Source organism: Poromitra crassiceps, assembly GCF_964638095.1.
Source record: "Poromitra crassiceps genome assembly, chromosome: 9".
NCBI classification, from domain to species: Eukaryota; Metazoa; Chordata; class Actinopteri; order Beryciformes; family Melamphaidae; genus Poromitra; species Poromitra crassiceps.
Genome location: NC_139630.1, coordinates 39,028,768 through 39,048,876, shown reverse-complemented (window position 1 = coordinate 39,048,876; position 20,109 = coordinate 39,028,768). Strand labels below are relative to the sequence as shown.

The 20,109-nt window shown below is 45.0% G+C and overlaps 1 protein-coding gene across 1 annotated transcript in view; it reads right to left on the bottom strand.

The window, feature by feature from the left end:
- Positions 1–10,207: 10,207 nt before the first annotated feature.
- Positions 10,208–20,109, bottom strand: part of cep128 (centrosomal protein 128) — a gene marked incomplete at its 5' end in the record, with an annotated part of 51,237 nt that continues 41,335 nt past the window's right edge. The window contains 6 exons of the mRNA XM_083642832.1: positions 10,208–10,542; positions 13,398–13,506; positions 15,147–15,260; positions 15,496–15,573; positions 17,419–17,442; positions 19,700–19,749. Of these exons, the coding sequence (XP_083498958.1) occupies positions 10,454–10,542; positions 13,398–13,506; positions 15,147–15,260; positions 15,496–15,573; positions 17,419–17,442; positions 19,700–19,749 (464 nt within the window). The 3' untranslated portion in view covers positions 10,208–10,453. The remainder of the gene's footprint in view (positions 10,543–13,397; positions 13,507–15,146; positions 15,261–15,495; positions 15,574–17,418; positions 17,443–19,699; positions 19,750–20,109) is intronic.

Genomic DNA, 20,109 nt, shown 5'->3' with positions numbered 1-20,109 from the left:
CTGTATCTACTTGTTCCTATTAAGCATTGCACTGCTGCCACATGATTGGCGGATTAGATAATTGCAACAGGTGTTCCTAATAAAGTGCTGGGTGAGTGTAATGCATCAATGTTTTTGAAGCAAACCTATGCAAATATCAATATAATATCTTCACTTCACATCACTTGTGCAGTATATAATCTTCATGGATACTGTGCTTGTAATTTCTGACATGACAACAGAATCACCATGACCTCAAATGTCTTTTTTACAAGGTAGAATACAAGCTGGAAAATTTTGACAACTTGGAAAATTCTGGACAGAGTCCCCAGATGAGCCGGGGGTGCACCACTGCACACTGAAGGAGAGGAGAGGAGGTGGAGAGAGAGAGAGAGAGAGAGAGAGAGAGAGAGAGAGAGAGAGAGAGACACACACCAAAACACTGCTTCACTCCCACTATGCAGTCTGGAGGATTGACAGGATTGTGAGGATAGAGACAGTGTGTGTGTGTGTGTGTGTGTGTGTGTGTGTGTGTGTGTGTGTGTCTGTGTGTGTCTGTGTGTGTGTGTGTGTGTGTGTGTGTGTGTCTGTGTGTGTGTCTCTGTGTGTGTGTGTGTGTGTGTGTGTGTGTGTGTGTGTCTGTGTCTGTGTGTGTGCGTGTGTGTGTGTGTGTGTGTGTGTCTGTGTGCGTGTGTGTGTGTGTGTGTGTGTGTGTCTGTGTGTGTGTCTCTGTGTGTGTGTGTGTGTGTGTGTGTGTGTGTGTGTGTGTGTGTGTGTGTGTGTGTGTGTGTCTGCTACCTAGGGAGACGGGCCTCCCATCCAAGCTTGACTGTGTGATTGGATCCAATGAGAATCCCAATGAAGCAATGAGCATCTCAGCGGCGGCTCTGTGCTCGTGGGGCCCCGGCGCGGCGCACAGGTCGGCCCGGCCCTGCCACCTCGCAGCAGATGGAGAGCCAGGTGGGACGGGGAGGTGAGGTTCAGCTGTCTCACACTGAAGGTGACTGCGGAATGAGAAGTGTCTGTGAGCAGAGTTGTGTCCGGCCACAGCTATGCCATTTTACATGCGATCGGGCTGGAGCCAAAACCATCAGAGTAAAAACAGCTGACAGAAGCTCACAGATGGAAAAGAGTTTTTCTCGTTATGCCCTCTGGACAATGGCCACTCGCTGACTTGAGGAAACCTGTTTGGTGGCCTCACACAGATCAATCAGCATCTGGAGCTAGTGGATCCCAGCCGATTAAAGTACCTGGAAAGATCTGGTCCAGGTGACATATCAAAGACTGCAGGATACCGTGCACCTGGTATGACGGAACCTGGTATGACGGTATGACCTGGTATGACGGAAGCTCGGTCCGAATCCGACCCGAGGTCCTTTGCCGCATGTCATCCCCTCTCTCTATCCTCACCTTTCCTGTCTGCCTACTGTCCTATCTAAATAAAGGCAGAAATGCCCCCCAAAAATCATCTTAAAAAAAATAAGACTGCAGGATATTTACTGAAGATTTTCAGGCTCTTAAGTCCGGTAAAGAACTTTCTAATCGTGAAGCGCAACTTTTTCAAATCACACACTCATATTTCTCTCTTATCTCCTTCTTGTCAGACCTACTTCAACAGTCACAGATCAAGGTTTAAAGCTACAATATGAAAACAGTGTAAGAGGAAGTGGGCTATAGCTCACTCAGATAAACATGTGGATGTTGTCTGATCTTTAAAGGTTGATGGTTCAATTCCTGCCTCAGGCACCACCTGTGATGCCCTTTTTTTAATCATCATCAGTAGTTTGAACACTGATAGAAATATGCCCTCCATATCCCAATGGAGGAGACATATTACAGCTCCGTGCCACCTGTATTTCTCTCTGTATGACTTTTGAAGTGCCTGGCTATAGGTCAAAATCTGGAAAAGGCTATATTTGAGCTTTTAGTCAATTTAGAAATAGTTAAGTAGTCTCGGTTATGGCAAGAGATGAATTTCTGGACTTCCAAACAACAATTTAGACTTTAGATCACCTTTCTAAATTGATTAAAAGCAACAATACAGTATAACAATTTCCTGGTTTCAGCCTCACTATTTATATAATTCATGCTAATTTAGAGTTTTGGTGATTAATTAGCTCATTATGGTAATTACTCAAATTGCCCAACATGCAACTCTTGCATGCAACCAAGTTGAATTTCATCCACTAGGCATAAATAGGACATTTCAATCATAAAGGTTCATAAGAAACAACATTACTGGGTACAAGAAATTTCCTGATTGTACCTGAAGGAAGCCTCACTTTCATGTGATCGAGAGACATAGAGAGACAGTGAGAGAGAGCGAGACTAAGAGAGTTCGGCCAAAATCCCACTGCAAAAAGTTTGACCTGTCTGGTTTTTAAAATGTTACATTTCAGCTGTCAATCAACATAAAGTTGGTGTGTGTGTGTGTGTGTGTGGGGGGGATTTCCAGTAGACTATTGTGGCACCTTGCCCTAAAGCCTAAAGAGTAAATGTGGAGTGACACCAGAGGTTTAGAGCAGGTTTAAGCAACGACCACCACCACGCCCCAGGCTGAATTTAACTGATGCACCTGAAGGTAGCTTGGCTTATCTTTGACTGAGAGACCTATACAGACAGTGAGAGAGAGAGAGAAAACAGAGTTGGCCCACAATCCCGCTGTAAAAAGTTCGACCTGTCTATGAAAATAAAATATTGGGGAAAAGTTCCACCTGTCTGGTTTAACTAATCTGGAAAAGGCTATATTTGAGCTTTTAGTCAATTTAGAAATAGTTAAGTAGTCTCAGTTATGGCAAGAGATTAATTTCTGGACTTCCAAACATCAATTTAGACTCTAGATCACCTTTCTAAATTGATCAAAAGCAACAATACAGTATAACAATTTCCTGGTTTCAGCCTCACTATTTATATAATTCATGCTAATTTCCAGTTTTGGTGATTAATTAGCTCATTATGGTAATTACTCAAATTGCCCAACATGCAACTCTTAGCAACCAAGTTGAATTTCATCCACTAGGCATAAATATGACATTTCAATCATAAAGGTTCATAAGAAACAACATTACTGGGTCCAAGAAATTTCCTGATTGTACCTGAAGGAAGCCTCACTTTCATGTGATCGAGAGACATAGAGAGACAGTGAGAGAGAGCGACACTAAGAGAGTTTGGCCAAAATCCCACTGCAAAAAGTTTGACCTGTCTGGTTTTTAAAATGTTACATTTCAGCTGTCAATCAACATAAAGCTGGTGTGTGTGTGTGTGTGTGGGGGGGGGGGGTTTCCCAGTAGACTATTGTGGCACCTTGCCCTAAAGCCTAAAGAGTAAATGTGGAGTGACACCAGAGGTTTAGAGCAGGTTTAAGCAACGACCACCACCACGCCCCAGGCTGAATTTAACTGATGCACCTGAAGGTAGCTTGGCTTATCTTTGACGGAGAGACCTATAGAGACAGTGAGAGAGAGAGAGAAAACAGAGTTGGCCCACAATCCCGCTGTAAAAAGTTCGACCTGTCTATGAAAATAAAATATTGGGGAAAAGTTCCACCTGTCTGGTTTAACTAATCTGGAAAAGGCTATATTTGAGTTTTTAGTCAATTTAGAAATAGTTATGTAGTCTCAGTTATGGCAAGATATTAATTTCTGGACTTCCAAACATCAATTTAGACTCTAGATCACCTTTCTAAATTGATTAAAAGCAACAATACAGTATGACAATTTCCTGGTTTCAGCCTCACTACTTATATAATTCATGCTAATTTCCAGTTTTGGTGATTAAGTAGCTCATTCCCAGCAAGCACAAAACGTTTTTTCAACGTTGATTTTTAGTTTAAATCTGGGTGATTTGAACATCTAAGACCTAATTTCACCCTCTTTTCAACCGGCTAAAATGCGGTTACAACGTCAACATGTAAAAAAAACACAATTTGGTTAATCATATTGTTAAAACATTTGTTGGCTAAATAAGATCTTAAGAGAAAGTGGATTATAGCTCACTCAGATAAACATGTGAATGTTGTGTGATATGCAAAGGTTGTTGGTTCAATCCCAGCCTCAGGCAATTTCTTAAAAAGTACTCACACTATAAGCTGCAGCAGTAATCCTTCATTATCATCACCAGTAGTTTGAACACTGATAGAAATAAGCTGATGAAGGAGACTAGTCGGTCCCTGACTCTAGCTCAACTCACTGGTACAAATCTCACCTGTCTCACTCTTTATGCTCTGTGTTATTGTCAGTGTGTAGAAATCAGAAGCTTAACTCCCAACAGCTCATAGCTCAGTCGGCTGAGTGGCTCTGTCACTGTCTCTGTCTGACAGGTAGACTGTTGGTTCGATTCCCAATATATATATAACATATTACAGCACTGCCCTGTCTTTAACATCACCAGCGTAGCACCTCCTACAGGCAGATACACAGAGCGACACAGAGTGACAGAGCGCCTCCTACAGATCCAAAGAAATGGACACTGGACAGACTGCAAAGAGATCCAGACATGTCATATACTGAGTCTAGAGCAGTTTTTCAAAAAGTTATTTTTACGCCTAGCGGCAGCCAAGACAAGACACGCAGGACCAAAAGCCTACTTCCGATGTCAGTCAAATTTCGGCTCACTGTGGTTTTCTGTCTCATAACCCTCAGCTCATGTCTCTGCAGAGGTCAGGGGGGAGAACAGCCCCCGCCCTTAGCTCCAGGTAGTGGCAGCAGAGCGGGAATCAAACCCACAACCTCTGGTCCCGGGTCCCTGTGTGTATTATTCCTTCACACCACCAGCTGCCCTTCACACTCAGAGGTCTTCTCCGGGCGCTCTTGTCTCTTCCCTCTGCCTGTCACCATTCATAAATGACTGAGGCTCGAACCCACGACCCCAAAAATGGCTGAGGTCTCAATATTGCCAGGCAGCAAGGCTACTCTCTGTGCCACCAAGTCAGACTTTGTGAGATAGGTTTTCACTCTTTCCTCTGACTGTTGCCATTCAAGGGTGACATAGGGTTGGGTGGGCTGACTGTCTGTGGGAGGCGCTCTGTCAGCCATGTTGGGGAGATGGGAGACTGGTTTGGGGAATAACATTTCTCCTCCATCGGGATTTGAGCCGACACTCAGCCCTTCATGCAGGGACAGAGGAGCAGCTACTCATCCCACTGAGCTGTTCCTCAGTGTGGGTGTTACCATCTGATTTCTACAAGTTTTCATACTGACAACAACATGGAAGGCATAACGAGTTTGACAAGTGGGCTTTGAACCAGTGAACAACTACATGACAAGCAGCAGTTTATCTCACTGAGCTAAAGAGTCAGAGAGACTTCGCCGGGCGACTGCTCGGGCGACTGGGCGAAGTTCGCCCAGTCTTCTTCATCAGCTTATTTGCTTAGTGTTCAAAATACTGATGATAAAGAAGCATCACAGGTGGAATCTCACAATCTCCAGCTTGTATTTGTGAACATTTTTTTTTTTATATATTTTTTTTCCCGATTTTTTATCCCATTTTATCCCCCATTAGTGCTATTTTTTTTTTAAATTGATTTATCCTGGTTGCTACTTCGTCCTCTGTCGATCAGGGAGAGCCGAGACTGATACCATGTTTCCTCCGAGACATGGGCAGTCGGTCAGCCACTTCTTTTCACCTGACAGGGGAAGCTTCACCGGTAGGACATAGCACGTGGGAGGTTCACGCTATTCCAACCAGTTCCCCTCCCCCTGAACAGGCGCCCTTAACGGCCAGAGGAGGAACCACACTAGCAACCAGGATATTGCATGTTTTTATGAAGGGGGTTCCTGTATGAAGGAAACCCCCGGGAGGCACGGGGAGAACATGCAAACTCCACATGAACATGAACAGATCCACATGAACATTTCTGAAGCCACAGTCTGATGCAAGTATTGAACCAACAACTGGCCCACATCCTCCAGCATAGGGCAGAGTGATACGGTCCAAAAATCATATCTCTGTCACAATTACAACTGCGTCAGTCAAGTCCATTCACAACCGGGCCGTAACATTCACCATCTGGCTGCCATGAGGCCACACGGGGGCCACTCCATGATGTCATTAGAACACTTGTGTGTGATGACACAATAGCGGGAGAGGAGAGGCCATTTTGGCACAGAGGTTGGCAGGGCCAAGCGGTTATTGCTCCACACCTGTCCGCCATCACACATGGAAATCAGGGCCCGCGAGTGACAGTGTCATCATGCGTGCTGCATATGAGATGAGATGAGGAGACTTATTAGTGCGATGTGCTTTCAAATAGCACAACAACCACACACACACACAAAAACAAACCAAAAAAAAGGTGTGTTTTTTTTAAGCCACAGTGAAAATGAGGTTGATACAGACTCGGCTGCATAACCCATTCGCTTATAGAGCGGCGGCGGTTGGATATACTCAGCCTGCGGGCTTAGAGGAAAAGCAGAGCATGGCGGTCTGATTGAATGGCTTTGTAATGCGAAGCCAAATAGGTTGGTTCTGATGGGACTCAGCCTCGGCGGTGGCTGCAGAGGCTTACGCTAGCACAATAACAGCGGCAAGTAGCAGAGGCAAATGTCCCATCAAAGCTGATTGGCTATGAGCAGCAGACCAAACACAAAGGAGTTGCTGTGTTTACTAATGGACGTCTGGGCGTAGTATTACTCAATGAGCCTTGACTTTAAGAATCAGCGTGTTAGTGAGGAAGGGTTTATGTATACAAGTACGTCATAAGTCAAAAGTTTGGACACATGCCCCCCTCCCTTTTTTTATTACTATTATTCACATTTTAGAATAATAGTAGGAAATACAGCAATATTATAAAATAAATATTGGATTATGCAATGATTATAAGTGTTAAATCAAAACTATCTTATATTTAAAATTCATACATAGGCATCAATTTCACTATTTATATTTTGTGTAAAAAAGGTGGGGAGTAACAATAATAATAATTTCAAGTATTTAAGCATAAGCCTTTAGATCAAAATCAAATGGCTTTAAAATAACTAAACTCACGCGCTCGATTCCTAGGCTCACCCACTGCGTGGCCTCGCTATGCAGAATATATAGGGAGACAATTATTTTTTCATCATTGTAAAGCCACAGAACAGTAAAGAGGATAATAATGTGATGTGTGTAGTTCTTCATATATCTAGTCTCTTCATTTTGATCTCAAAGCGCACCAGATTGATCCATTTTTACTTTAAAATGTACAAAATGGGTCTGCGGTCCACCATATATTCATTGGGGGCTGAGCCCACCCAAAGGTGTGATCCTAAAACCGCCCCTGCTCGCTAGCTCAGCTGCTGCGTGGCCTCACCTGCCCTATTGGCGCGCACGTGCGGGTGTGTATGTTGCTCACAAAATGTTATTGCCCTTAAGTTTATATGCACGGGGGGGATGATTTTGCTCTTATGACATCACTGATGACATCATCAGTCTTATGACATCACTGATGACATCATCAGTCTTATGACGTCACGGATGTGATGTCACAATGCCTCATATGACATCATCAGTGATGTCACATGTAATACTAGGCATCTCGCGCGCTAGATTCCTAGGCTCGCCCGCTGCGCAGCCTCACCCATCCTGCAGCTCGCCAAGCTGGCCCTGCAGCTCGCATTCGCTGCGCGGCCTTGCCCGCAACTCGGCTGCCCTATTGGGATGCGTCTCCGCCCTCTCCCCCCCCCTTCCCCGTGTAAGTCTAACAATAACTTTGCCTGTCTAAAATATGTGCTTTTTTTCCTTTTGGAAAGTGATGTTGTTAAATAGATACAATGCAGTTACTCCAGAGGATTTAAAGACAGTAGAGGTGGATTGAAGTGTGTTAAAAAAAAGAGAGAAAAAAACTCACATAAGCTTTGATTTTATGAAGGGGAAAGACTACTTACAGTAGCTGTCAATTGAGATATGCTTTTTTCCAACCTTTTGAATATTACGGGCTGCAATACAAAAGACATTGCAAAAGGTTTTCCAGGAGAGGATTTGTGTTGAAAACTTGGCATGTGCAAAACTCTAAAAAGCCCACAAGCTTGGATTTAGTCAACGTACAAGCTTACTTCTTTTGACAGCTTTTGTTGAGAACTGAAGACTTCCATGTATTGTTTGAGACATAACTCATACTGTATTGACACGCTACTCAAGAGAAACTGAACAGATGCTTGCTTGGTGAATAACATTGAAGTTATCAAGTGTTGTAATCTGATTTGTCAAAAAAAATTACAGGCCATTTTCTTCTTCTGGAGAGCTTTAATCATTGGAGCATTGACAACTAATTAGACGATGGCAGTCAGTATTAGATTAGATACAAAATGTTTTCTCCCAGCTGCAACATTGAAACATCAATACTTAATGAGTTACTTTTCTCTTATTCACATGCTTATTGTTTTGTTCATTCTTCCTTTTGAAAGCTAACCTATTACAGTAATTAATCTTACTTGCTCCCCAGGGTAAGTTTCTACATACTGTAGGCTATAGTGCTCACGCAAAATAGGTCAAAGGGAGATTTGATCAGGTGCAGCGTATATTCCTCTTCATTCAGGTGTGCACCACAAAATGTGAATATTCTTGGGAAGAGCCAGATATTTTTGGAATAATTTGCATGTCCTTTGCATAAAACTGTGTTGTTCCCCATGCTGGCATGAAGGACATAAAAACTTGATTCTGGCTTCAGCATACTTTTCAGCTACATTAAGCACAATATTGTCAACATTACTGGGTCAATGAGTCCTTTAGGCTTGAAATCAATTATTACAGCATGCATGATTTGCTTAGGCTTTCATACATTTCAACGCATGCTGAGTGACATTATTTGTAAACTTTCACACCTGGAAAAGGATTCTTACATACTTGCCACTGGAATTAGGCAACAACAAAATCCCTGTAGATCGTATTATTTTTCCTCAATGCAGTGAAAACAGATACATCATCATAATAACATCACAATTCCATGTTACTGTCATTACTCACATTTGTGCGGTCATCCTCAGTTGCTGACCATCATCACTGGAGCAGTTGTTTCGCCCCACCCCCTCCCCTGATCGCCACCAACGTCATGACTCCTGAGGAAATCCCTATAGGGGGATTCTCTATCTATCCTATACTGCACAGACACCCCCCTCTCTCATCTCAAGAGGAACTCAGGAGCGTCAACATATCATGGAGTCATACGAGAAACTTAATTTGTCTATTTGTTCATTAAAGTTTATTAAACCTTCCTACTAGTCTCTCATGATTGAAAGTAAATTATATCACCATCATAAAATAACATGATAAACAATGTAAGTGTAGCGTCTCTGTGGAATTCTCGCTTAAAGCCAAAGATTCAGCTTGAAATCAGTGCTGTTGGACACGTGTGCACATCCAAATTCTTGAAAACAAACTCTTCAAACAAGATAAGGTTGAACTTGGAGAAATGTTTACACAGCAGGTATTTTGTTTATGCCTTTGAAGTCTAGCAGCAAATTAAGCAGAAGACATTTCTCGCTCATGTGGCTTTGAGTCTCCCATGAAGGACTTTGGGAAAAGCAGAAGATGCTGTAGACGGGAGAGAGATGGAGGCTGCAGCAAAGAAACGTTTGCTTTGAAATGAAGGGGACATCAAGTGTGCTTGTAAAACCAGACATATATCTGCATGGAGATTTATTTGTAGTGCATATATTTTCTCCACATTTCATAAAAAATAGACATATTTGTGCTTAGTGACTGTTTCTTTTTACAAGTATATACTGCATGATGCAAACTACCACAGATCATCAGGTCGTAAAGAAAATCAGTCAATACATTAAAAGCATGGAGTGTGAAACATTGAAACACACAACTGATTTGTCACAACTTTTCCATGATGAGGAGAACACAAATGTTGGTAATAAAAAAAAGGCATATCGTATATGAATTTCAAGGCACCATCATAGCTCTCATAAAGTTTTAGTTTAGGTAGTCATATTGAATCAGTTTAGCACAAACACATTGGCATGATAATATCTGGGTACAAACAGGTCAAATGGTAAACAATAGTTAAAACGTCGTCTTTTGAAAAAGTATTGAGCAGTTAAAAATGCGTGTAATAATGGCAAAAGGTCACTTCAGCAACAATGGCTGTTGAACTACTTTGGTTTTCACCTGAATAATCTTTTCAGTCTATGAAATACATTCACTTGAAGTGTCTTATAAATAACATTTCAAACACTACATGTACTGTATGAATCCTCGACAGTGTCAGGACTTACATTACCCCCCCTCCCCTTCAAAGCATCTGTGAAAGCTGGCTAAGAACACTCACAGGTTTCCCTGTCTGCACTGGAGCACCTTCCATGATTGCGTGGTTGAGGTAGCCAAGGAGGATTCCGTTGAGGACAAGGCCTGCTGGTGAATTCAAGTTGTTTGTGTTTGGACACGAGAGCAGCAGGCTTAGCTGTAAGCACCGTGTGCTTAGGAGGGCAGAGAAGATGGAGGAAGCTGTAAGCACCGTGTGCTTAGGAGGGCAGAGAAGAAGGAGGAAGGCTCACTTGACTTTGAGCTGATCTGTGACCGCCTTCGCCCCGTTGACTGCAGACACACCGAGCTCTGGACTGGCCAGGTGTTTGAGAGGGGCTGAGGGAGGGAGGGGGGAGGGGGAGAAATAAACTGATTAGCATACTGTATGTCATTGCAAAGTATAACCATAGTTCTAGCCTATTACTTATCCATCTGTTAACCAGCGAGTCTAAAATGTGGGGGAAAATAAATTAATTTCAACTGCTATATGAATAAAGATTTGACATTAACACATTGAGTGCCACAGCGCTTCAGTAAAATTGTCTGGAGCCTGTGCCAGATTCACTTCCATTCAGTTGAAAACAGCTATAGAATTTTTTCTATTAGGGCTATATCGACAGGGCTGGACTCTAATGAAACATTGGACACTCCTGCTTCTTTCAAAGAAGAAATTTTGTTTCTAGACAGTTCCATTATGAAATGACAGCCTCTGAAAGAAGAGCACTTTCAAGGGTTTTCTGCTGTCTTTTTTTACTTTTTAACACATTCACTGCCAACAACGTATGAACACGTTTTCAGAATCCAGCTGTTCCCTGCCAACAACGTGTTTACACGTTTTTGGCATCGATTTTTTTTTTTTGACGGTGGGTTGTGCATCTAAGCCTTTTACATCTCTTATATAATTATTGGAGCCACCGAACGTTTACAACCCATTCCACCGACCCACTAAGTGGCAACAGTGCTCTCCTGGCTAGAGAAAGGAAAGCATTTTTTTAACTTGTCACGCCATTCTCAGCCCAGCCATTCTCCTTTTCGCGCTGATTGCTGGCGATGCGGGATTGCAAATTTACATAATAGATTCAGCCGATCTACTATGATCGGGTGATAGATTACAGGTGGAGGAACACACTTTGAAACACGCAGCATAAATATGACCAGAATCGCAAAAGCTTCTCTCAACCAAAACTCCAAACGAGCGAGTCCATCCCGACTTCCTCAAACAGCGGCCGTGCAGACATGCAGGCACAGGAGAGCAGCAAAGCACTGACTGGTGACAAGCTTGTCCGCCCACGGAGGGAGGAGTTGAAGCAACTCGAGAGGGAGAGAGAGAGAGAGAGAGAGAGAGAGAGAGAGAGAGAGAGGGAGGGAGAGCGAGAGGGAGGGAGAGAGAGAGAGAGCGAGAGGGGGAGGGAGAGAGAGAGAGAGCCAAAAATGAATGGTTAAAGTGACTGTTCCATCCAATTTCACAAAAAGCCGTTTATCTCTGAATATTCTTTCTCACGCTAAAACCATGCTGTATTCAACTGCTAATGCTTACATAACTACTAACTCTACAAACTAACTCTTTTAGACAGAGAAAGTACACATTCTATTAGTACTTTTGAGATATTGTATGTTCACAAACTCCAAGCTGAAACGAATCCTCGGCTCTTATAAAATGAGCCATAATCCTCAAAAAACGGCTTGGCAGAAGCTACCTACAGCAAAAAAAAACGTCTGGCAGTCAATGTGTTAAGATAAAGTCACTTTTATGAATACTTTTTGCACTCTAATTTCGGGCACATTCGCTGACTCTGGCTGGTATTTTCTGATGTGGTGACATGGTGTAGTTCTGTGCAGCCTGCGTGCCCCCCCCCTCTCCCCTCCCCCCCCCCTGAGCTGCAGACTCCTCCCCACACGCACACAGTCTTTCTGTCGGTCATTTTCGCAGCCTCCGTTTTTGCCCCGGGCGGATCCCAGCGCGACGAGGAAGTGGCAAACGGGACTGCGGGAAGGGGTTTGGCCGTTCGGCTTCGGGTGCTGCCTTTCTGGCGGGTGGTCGTGTGGAGAGACTATGTGCAGGCGGATAGACAGAGGCGGAGGAGCTCAGTTGTGGGCGCGGATCGCAGCCAACTGTCAGCTGCAGACAGAGCAATCTATATGGCTCTGGCTGCAGCATGCATCGGTGTCTCGTCTTTGATCACGGCTTTCTCCGCTTTCTCCTGCACAAAGTAAAGGATGTGAGGTGGGTGGCGCAGCTCCCGTTTAGATTTTTAAGGTGGCGCCGTGTGATCCCTTGAAGGGATTCATGCTCACTGGCTGGGTACGACCTTAAACAGCAGAATTATGGAATAATATTAATTATGATTTTAGGACGTCCACAGACGTCCTTGGCACTTGTCGTTACTTTTTTTTAGGACGTCCACAGACGTCCTTGGCACTCAATTTAACAGGTGGTGCTACATATCATTAGCACTACCTGGTACAGATTTAAAAAAAAAGTAGTGCCGTATATCATTAGCACTACATGTTAATGTCAAATTGAAATAGTAATTTTTGATTGATGATTACATGGCACAATCATCCTAGAATGTTCACAGACATGATTCTGGCCACCATCAATGTTGGAAGTAAAACAGACAGGCAGCTACAGTAAATCTCACATTGTGCCAGATATCAGTAAGCTGCTCAGGAGAATGCTACACGTGATCCACTGGCAGTGATACAGACAGACACAGTACCAGAGCAGCCACAGAGAGACTTGAGTCAAGTTGAGCTCTGGCTGCCATGATGCCGCTACTTCTGTGAAACTAAAGAAACACTGAATGCAAATACAACAACGCTTTCAGGAACACTGCCATGGCGTACGAGGGCTGCACAATTCATCACGTATAACTGTGCGTATTGGTATCTGCTGTAATGGAAAATCATCAAGGAATTTTAGCCCTGATGAAGACCGAAACATGTTGGGATTTTAATCTATGAGCCACTGAAATAAAGGCTTTTTCATCCGGTTCCTTCCTCGCCCCGATTTTGCTATTGGAGTGCCTGGATTGTCCTGTTTATCGACAAGGAATTGACATAAGATAATCAGATTCTACCAAAATAACTGATTATTGCTCTGAAATACTGGCATAAATGATGTAGCAATGCAGAGCTGGAGCTAAAGTGAGTGTGAGGACTTGTTGCAGCTTCAGGATGTAAATCCTCACACAGGGTGTCAGATGTCAGAGAGCTGCTCAGGAAAGTGCTGGGGCCTTGGATGGAGGAGGACAGGGCAGCCAGTCTCAGGCTCCTGGAGGTGGCGTCCAACTTCTCATCCTGGGACAGACAAAGGGCCAACTCGTTATAAAAAGGTGCTTCACTCACTCACACACACAAACACGCACACGCACGCGCACGCACACGCACACACACACACACACTCTAGAACTTCACACCTTGAAACATGCCCAAAAGTCAGTCAGTTTGATGGACTTTTCAGCACAAACTTCCCTCACAGACAGCAGAACATCTAATGCAGGGCACCTTAAAATCAGGCTTGTGGGACAATTTTGCAGAAATGCTCCACACAATAACATTTTCTCTTTGGGAAGTGACTTTTGAAAAACACCTTTAGCACAAGGCATGAAAAGACAATTATTCAGATTATACTTGTTGCATTTCGGAATAATCAATATCCGGTCATATTCTGTGTCTAGCAGCTCACAACACATGATGTTTTGGTCAGTGTCCTTCTATGTCCAAAGGTTTGGGCCTCTTTCATTTAATGAACAGTGAAGAGCTTGGAGAGAAAAACCCCAGAGCAAACAGGTTTGTTAAAGCCTGTCCAGAGAGGATCATCTTACAGGAGGAGGTAGGGAATGGCGTGTCTAGCATGTCAGTAACTTCTACAGACTGTGTGCAGCAGTGTAAGCTGACCGCCTCTATTACATAGTTATAATATTTGCCCTGTAAACTGTGTAGCAAAAAACCAGCCTGAACAGATCTGCTTGAGTACTTTGTGCTTCTGATTAAAGGCGGCGAGCCACTCCCATCCTCTGTCATTTCCAGGCAGATTAAAGAGCTCTTTTATCCTGCGCGGGTCACGACTAGATCATTAACACTACAGATGTCCTGTGATAACAGCCACGTTTCAGGCATTGTCCTGGAAATGAATCCCGTCTGAATGGGGGGGGGGGGGGGGGGGGGGGCTTTAGAAGCTGGCGTTACGAGTGGAGCGCCGCCATCAGAGTTGGCGTGAAAAACAGATCGCTGTGTCCGGCGTCACCGACTCTGATCAAGACGGAAACCTCGTAAAGACGCTCCATCCATCCCCTTTTCCTCCGACAAACCCCTGGTGGGCGGCAGCTATTAAGCTAATGCAATGGGCACTTATCGCTCGACGCGGGAGTCATTTGGCAAACCAACAGAGTAACCTGGCAGATCAAAAACGTTTAAAATGTGACTGTTGTGTGGCTGTTTAAGGCCGGTTTCAAACGGCTGATGGCAAACGGCTGTCAACAACGTTGTCTTGATAGATCCCTCGGCAGGAGAGAGAGAGAGGGGAGGAGATGAATGTTGTGATTACCGTGTGACTGGTCAAATCCAGGTTCTGTGTGTATGAGTGAATTTGTGCCAGTGCTCAAAATGTTCCCCGCTTTGTCCGTCCGTCATGCATTACCAGCATGTGCAAAATTATTCATGTATTCACACAAGCTGCAGATTAGGTCCGGTAATGCCAGTTGTTGAGAGTGGACAAACTGGCACAGGCGTGGGCGATCTAGACTCATGAACGGCTCTGGAGAGTGAGGTTTGAACAAAGCAGTGCAATTAGTGAGCGAAATAGGAAAAGTGTGGGTTGTTGTTTGGGAGCACTGGCTCACATGAGGCATTAGAAACTAAAGCTAATTTCTATATAGAGTCCAAACGGTCCAAACCAGCGGACTTGCAAAACAGTGCGTGTTAAGTGTGCGGCGTACTCGGTACTCCTGGATTCTGCGTTTGGACTCGTCCAGCTGGTGCTGCAGGTCCCAGACAATCTCTTTGTATTTGGTGTAGCGCTGCTGTACCATCTCCTTCTCCCGCTGAGACTCCTGGAGGCACAAAATGGAGGCCACGTCATAACCCAACCAGACAAAATGGGCTCCACTCATTCACCAGGTCGGGGGGGTTGGGGCGTGCACATTCATGCATCCCCCCCTCCACTGCAGATCTCCAAAATGCAGGATGGTGCAGGGAGAACCACGGTGCCCTACTCTGCCTCTGTGGTGTGTTCGTATGCTTTGCTGCATCCAAGTTTCTGGGTAAAAATGGGAAAATCAAACCAACCTCTAGATCTTTGAAGTTCTCCATCAGACACGGTTTGCCTGGCACTGACTCCAGGTGGTCCAGGGCTACTCTAGTGCTCTGAGAACACACAAATGTTTGAAGAATTAAGAAGAATCTAGACTAAATTAATCGTTTATGTTCATCTACAACCCTAACCCTAACCATTAACCATCATCGATAATTATTACTACAAATTTAGCCATTTAACTGGGACTGAGCCAGAGCAACACCGTAATAAGTGTGAAAGTATAAAAGGTCAGGAATCCCAAAATCATAAATAACATTATAAAGAACATGTGCAAGGGACTACAACACAATGCATTTTTTAAGGAAATGGAGAAAAATACATACAATATCATCAAATATAAATAAAAATGACTCACTTATCAAATCCCTATTCATGTACTTTCTATGGATTAAATTCTATTCACAATAGTTGGAGAACAGTATTCTGTTGTACGAATTGGCAAATGACATCTCTGTCATCTGTCAAGCGTGCATTTTCAGATGCTGCAGGCATGATTTCATACTGCCACAATTTTATTCAGCCAAATTCAAAAGACATGCTAATTAAATACTTTGTTTTGTTTTTCTTCTTATTTTTTTTTTACCACCTAAGTACATTCAGCAACAATCTTCCATTAGCTGACTAATCACATCCCACTCCGTTCCATTCATCTAGTCTCCGCACAATTCTTGAATTCCCATTCAGATGAAGCGTTTGAGCATCAAAAGAGCCGGCATGTTCCGAGGCGTTTACGTTTACGCTGAACGCTCCGCCGAGCGACGCGCTGACATACAAGAAACCTCGCTGACGGATGATCCACCGGCACCGGGGTCGGGTCAATGCTGCCTGACACTCTTGCTGGTGCGGTAAGAAGCACAAATGATTTGAATTGATGGCGGTCCGCCATGTCCCCCCCCCCCCCCCCCCCCCAGTCCCCCCCCCCCCCCCTCCCACACTCTTCTTCCTCACAACAGCTAATTGAAAGTGAAGCAGCCGAGCATGCTGCATAATTGTGATGGATCGACAGAGAGCGTCAGACAGCTTCATTTTTCCCAGAGCTATAAAAAGTGCTCGGGTCAATACGGCCTTTCAATAGTCCTAAGTAATACCCGGCGTCTCTCTCTGGATGACACCTACTAGGTTATTAAGCATGTTAGCCGTGGACGTTAGCCGTTTGGGCGGTGAGGTCAATACTGCCCCCATCAGCATGACTTCTGATGATTAACGAAGCTCTGAGCGTTGACTAACGCAATCATTTCCAATCCTGTCGTCGGCCTCTATGGGCCGCTAGACAAACGGCATGAGGTGATGGAGAGACTTCTAATGTGTGACGATCGAATCCGTCTGTGTCGATTTATGAGCTCTCATTGGTTAGTCTTGAGATGGTGTGTTGCAGTCATTGGTTAGTGTAACTGTCAATCTTATAGCCACAATTTTGAGTGATAGACTAATGGGGGGGGGGGGGAGCCAGCCGTTTGGACCGGGCTGTCCCGCGCTTTGACACCGAGAGGCGGCGTGGGTCAACGCAGAGGCCGATACAAGTCAGAGCTACTTCCAGGTAAGGGCCGAGAGCCTTCACTACTAAGCTATGGTCATATTAATGCTAACATCAGCCCAAAACCAAACGTTCATGCTAGTTTATGGTGGTGGGTCTTGACTTGAGTGTGGAAAATAAGTGTTACCCTAGACTAAAACAAGCCCAAAGTAGTTTGATAATACATGTAGTTCAGAGAAACATATTCAAAGCCCGCACTGTAACAGCTGAAAGTCAATATGACTTCAAATTTAAAAACTCGGGGGGACCACTTCGGAACTTTTCAGAACCTTTTCTCACTCACACAGTATACACATTACACACACCAATAATCTTTCATTACAATCATAATACTGTTGACTTTCATCATCTTTAATCTTACCGTCTCCAGATCCAACACGCGATCCTGCGGACACACAGACGGACACACACGATCACTTTAACATGCCTTGATATAAAAGACCAGGCATGCCTCAATATGTGATAAAGCAACCGATAAATAAGACATAACATGTATCTGTGAGTAGACATAGTCCAGGGAGGCAAGTGCTCAAAATGGCAGTTAAGAGAGAGAGAGGGGGTAGGTGGGTGGGGGGGGTGGGTGGTGTAGGTGGGTGGGTAGGTGGGGTAGGTGGGTAGGTGGGTGGGTTGGGGTAGGTGGGTGGGTTGGGGTAGGTAGGTGGGATGGGGTGTGTATGAGAGAAAAGTGACAGAAGAGAGGAATAGACGTCTCCAACAAATGGGGAAGGAGGGAGGGAGATGCTGAGGCTGTGGAGAGTCTCTTCTTATCACAGATAGAAACAAAGCCTGCTCCTGACTGATGTTTCCTCTCTTAAGTGATGCTACGCCTCTTATCTGCCACTCAAACACACACCTGCTCCCCCTCACCACCACTCTCTCTCCCCCCCAAACTCACTGCCTCTCTGGCTGTAATGTGTTGCTTTTGAACACAGCTAGTCTCTTTTTCTCAGCCCACCCATACCTTTATACTCCTCTGCCTGCCTCCCTCAGTCCCTCGACACGCGGCTGTCTTCTCTCCTCCTCTCTCTCCCTCTCTTTGTTTCCATGTCTCTCTCTCTTCATCATTCATAATTAAAAGCTCGACTGGCTCTGAGAAGGCTGATTAATTGCACACAAGCTCTGGCAGGTGCCATCATGCAGGCACAGATGGGCCCCCGGTATCTAACATGCACGCACACAATGACGCACACGCGTACACACACACGCATGCACGCGCACGCACGCACGCACACATGCACGCACACACACACACGCTCGCACACACACGCATGCACGCGCACACACGCACGCATGCACGCACACATGCACGCACACACACACACACGCTCGCACACACGCACGCACGCACACACACGCACGCTCGCACACACACACACACACACACGCACACACACACGCACGCACACACACACGGATGCTCGCACACACACATGCACGCACGCACGCACACACTCAAAAGAACACACAACTACTCTGTACAGGGATTTGGAATGAGCGATTGCCTAGACAGACACCTTTGTGTGTGTGTGTGTGTGTGTGTGTGCGCGTCCGTGTGTGTGTGTGATTCACTGTTTAATGGCGAGTAAAGGGCCAGTGAGGCACTGGGGGGCAGTCCACTCCAGAGGAGGTGAGTTGGTGACCTGCCAACAGTTGATGCCGCGGTGTTGAAAGACGGAAACAAGGCCTTTCGTGGCTTCTAAACTCTAAGGCCTCATGTCTACACTAATTAGCTACTTGTCCAAGCAAAGCTGCCACTGCAGGGGCTCTGCTCATGGCCTGAGACACGTCTGTCTGTACCCCTGCAGGGGCTCTGCTCAGGGCCTGAGACACGTCTGTCTGTACCACTGCAGGGGCTCTGCTCAGGGCCTGAGACACGTCTGTCTGTACCACAGCAGGGGCTCTGCTCAGGGCCTGAGACACGTCTGTCTGTACCCCGGCATCACACAACGCACACCACTAATTGATCATTTTATGGTTATACTGCGGAGTGTCCGGTGTTCACGGCAGGACCGTTCTCTCTGCAGAGGCACAGCGTTTTATGGTCGGCGGAGTTTGTTTGCTCCGGACTCGCCGCGCAGACCCTCCGCACCGCTAACACTGGACACTGCGCAGTAACCAGACATTAGCTTTTATGGAAAGAATGCAAAAAAGATAAATATTTTGAATGTAATATGATTATTAAAAAAAACTATAATAACAAATGCACCAGCTATCCCAGTTTGGACTTGTGGCAGAAGGGAGATAAATGCAAGCAGACAGACGTGGATTATTAAGTGATTATTAGGTGAGGAGGAAACCACCCTCTGCTATCGCGTCGGGTGCTTCCTCGCCTCCACGTCGTGCATTAGAATCGTTTAACGCACACCTAGGAGTTGATCGTCCCGCTTACACCACGGTCATTTGCCGACAACGAAGTATTCACAAAGCAATGGAAACGATGTTCAGTGCTTCAGTAAATAGGACGTACCTTGGATACGTTATGCTAGCCATTTTCAAAGTCAATAACACTGTGTACAGTTGACAAACATGAATATCATTTGATAGTATGTTTAACAACAAGACAAGCGAGCTACCCAGCCATGTTATTGCCCCCCCAGAGTTTTCACCCAGACCATGATGGTATAAAGGTGTCAAATGCTGACCTGCAGGCTCCTCATCTCCTCTTCCTTCCTGCGACTCCTCTCCAGCAGCTCTGGAGGGGGACAGGATAGTGTGAGAACATTGCATTGGATTGGATGTGTAGGGTTAGGATAGTACATAAGATCACCGCCCCCCCCCCCCACACACACACATACCAGTCTCTAAGAAACCGTGGTAGCTGACCGAAATAGTCCAACTACTAGACTGTCATCGGCTATCAAAAAAGATAGTTTGTTGAAGATGCAGTCACACAGCTGGACTGACAGACAGACAGGCAGTGAATCACCTACATAGATGGCCAGAGAGACAGGCTGACTGAAGGACAGACAGACAGACACCAAGACGTAGAACAACACAGTGGCCCTGCCCTTATTTGTAGCAGAGAAGGATGCTACTTTTACTTGCTAGTTTG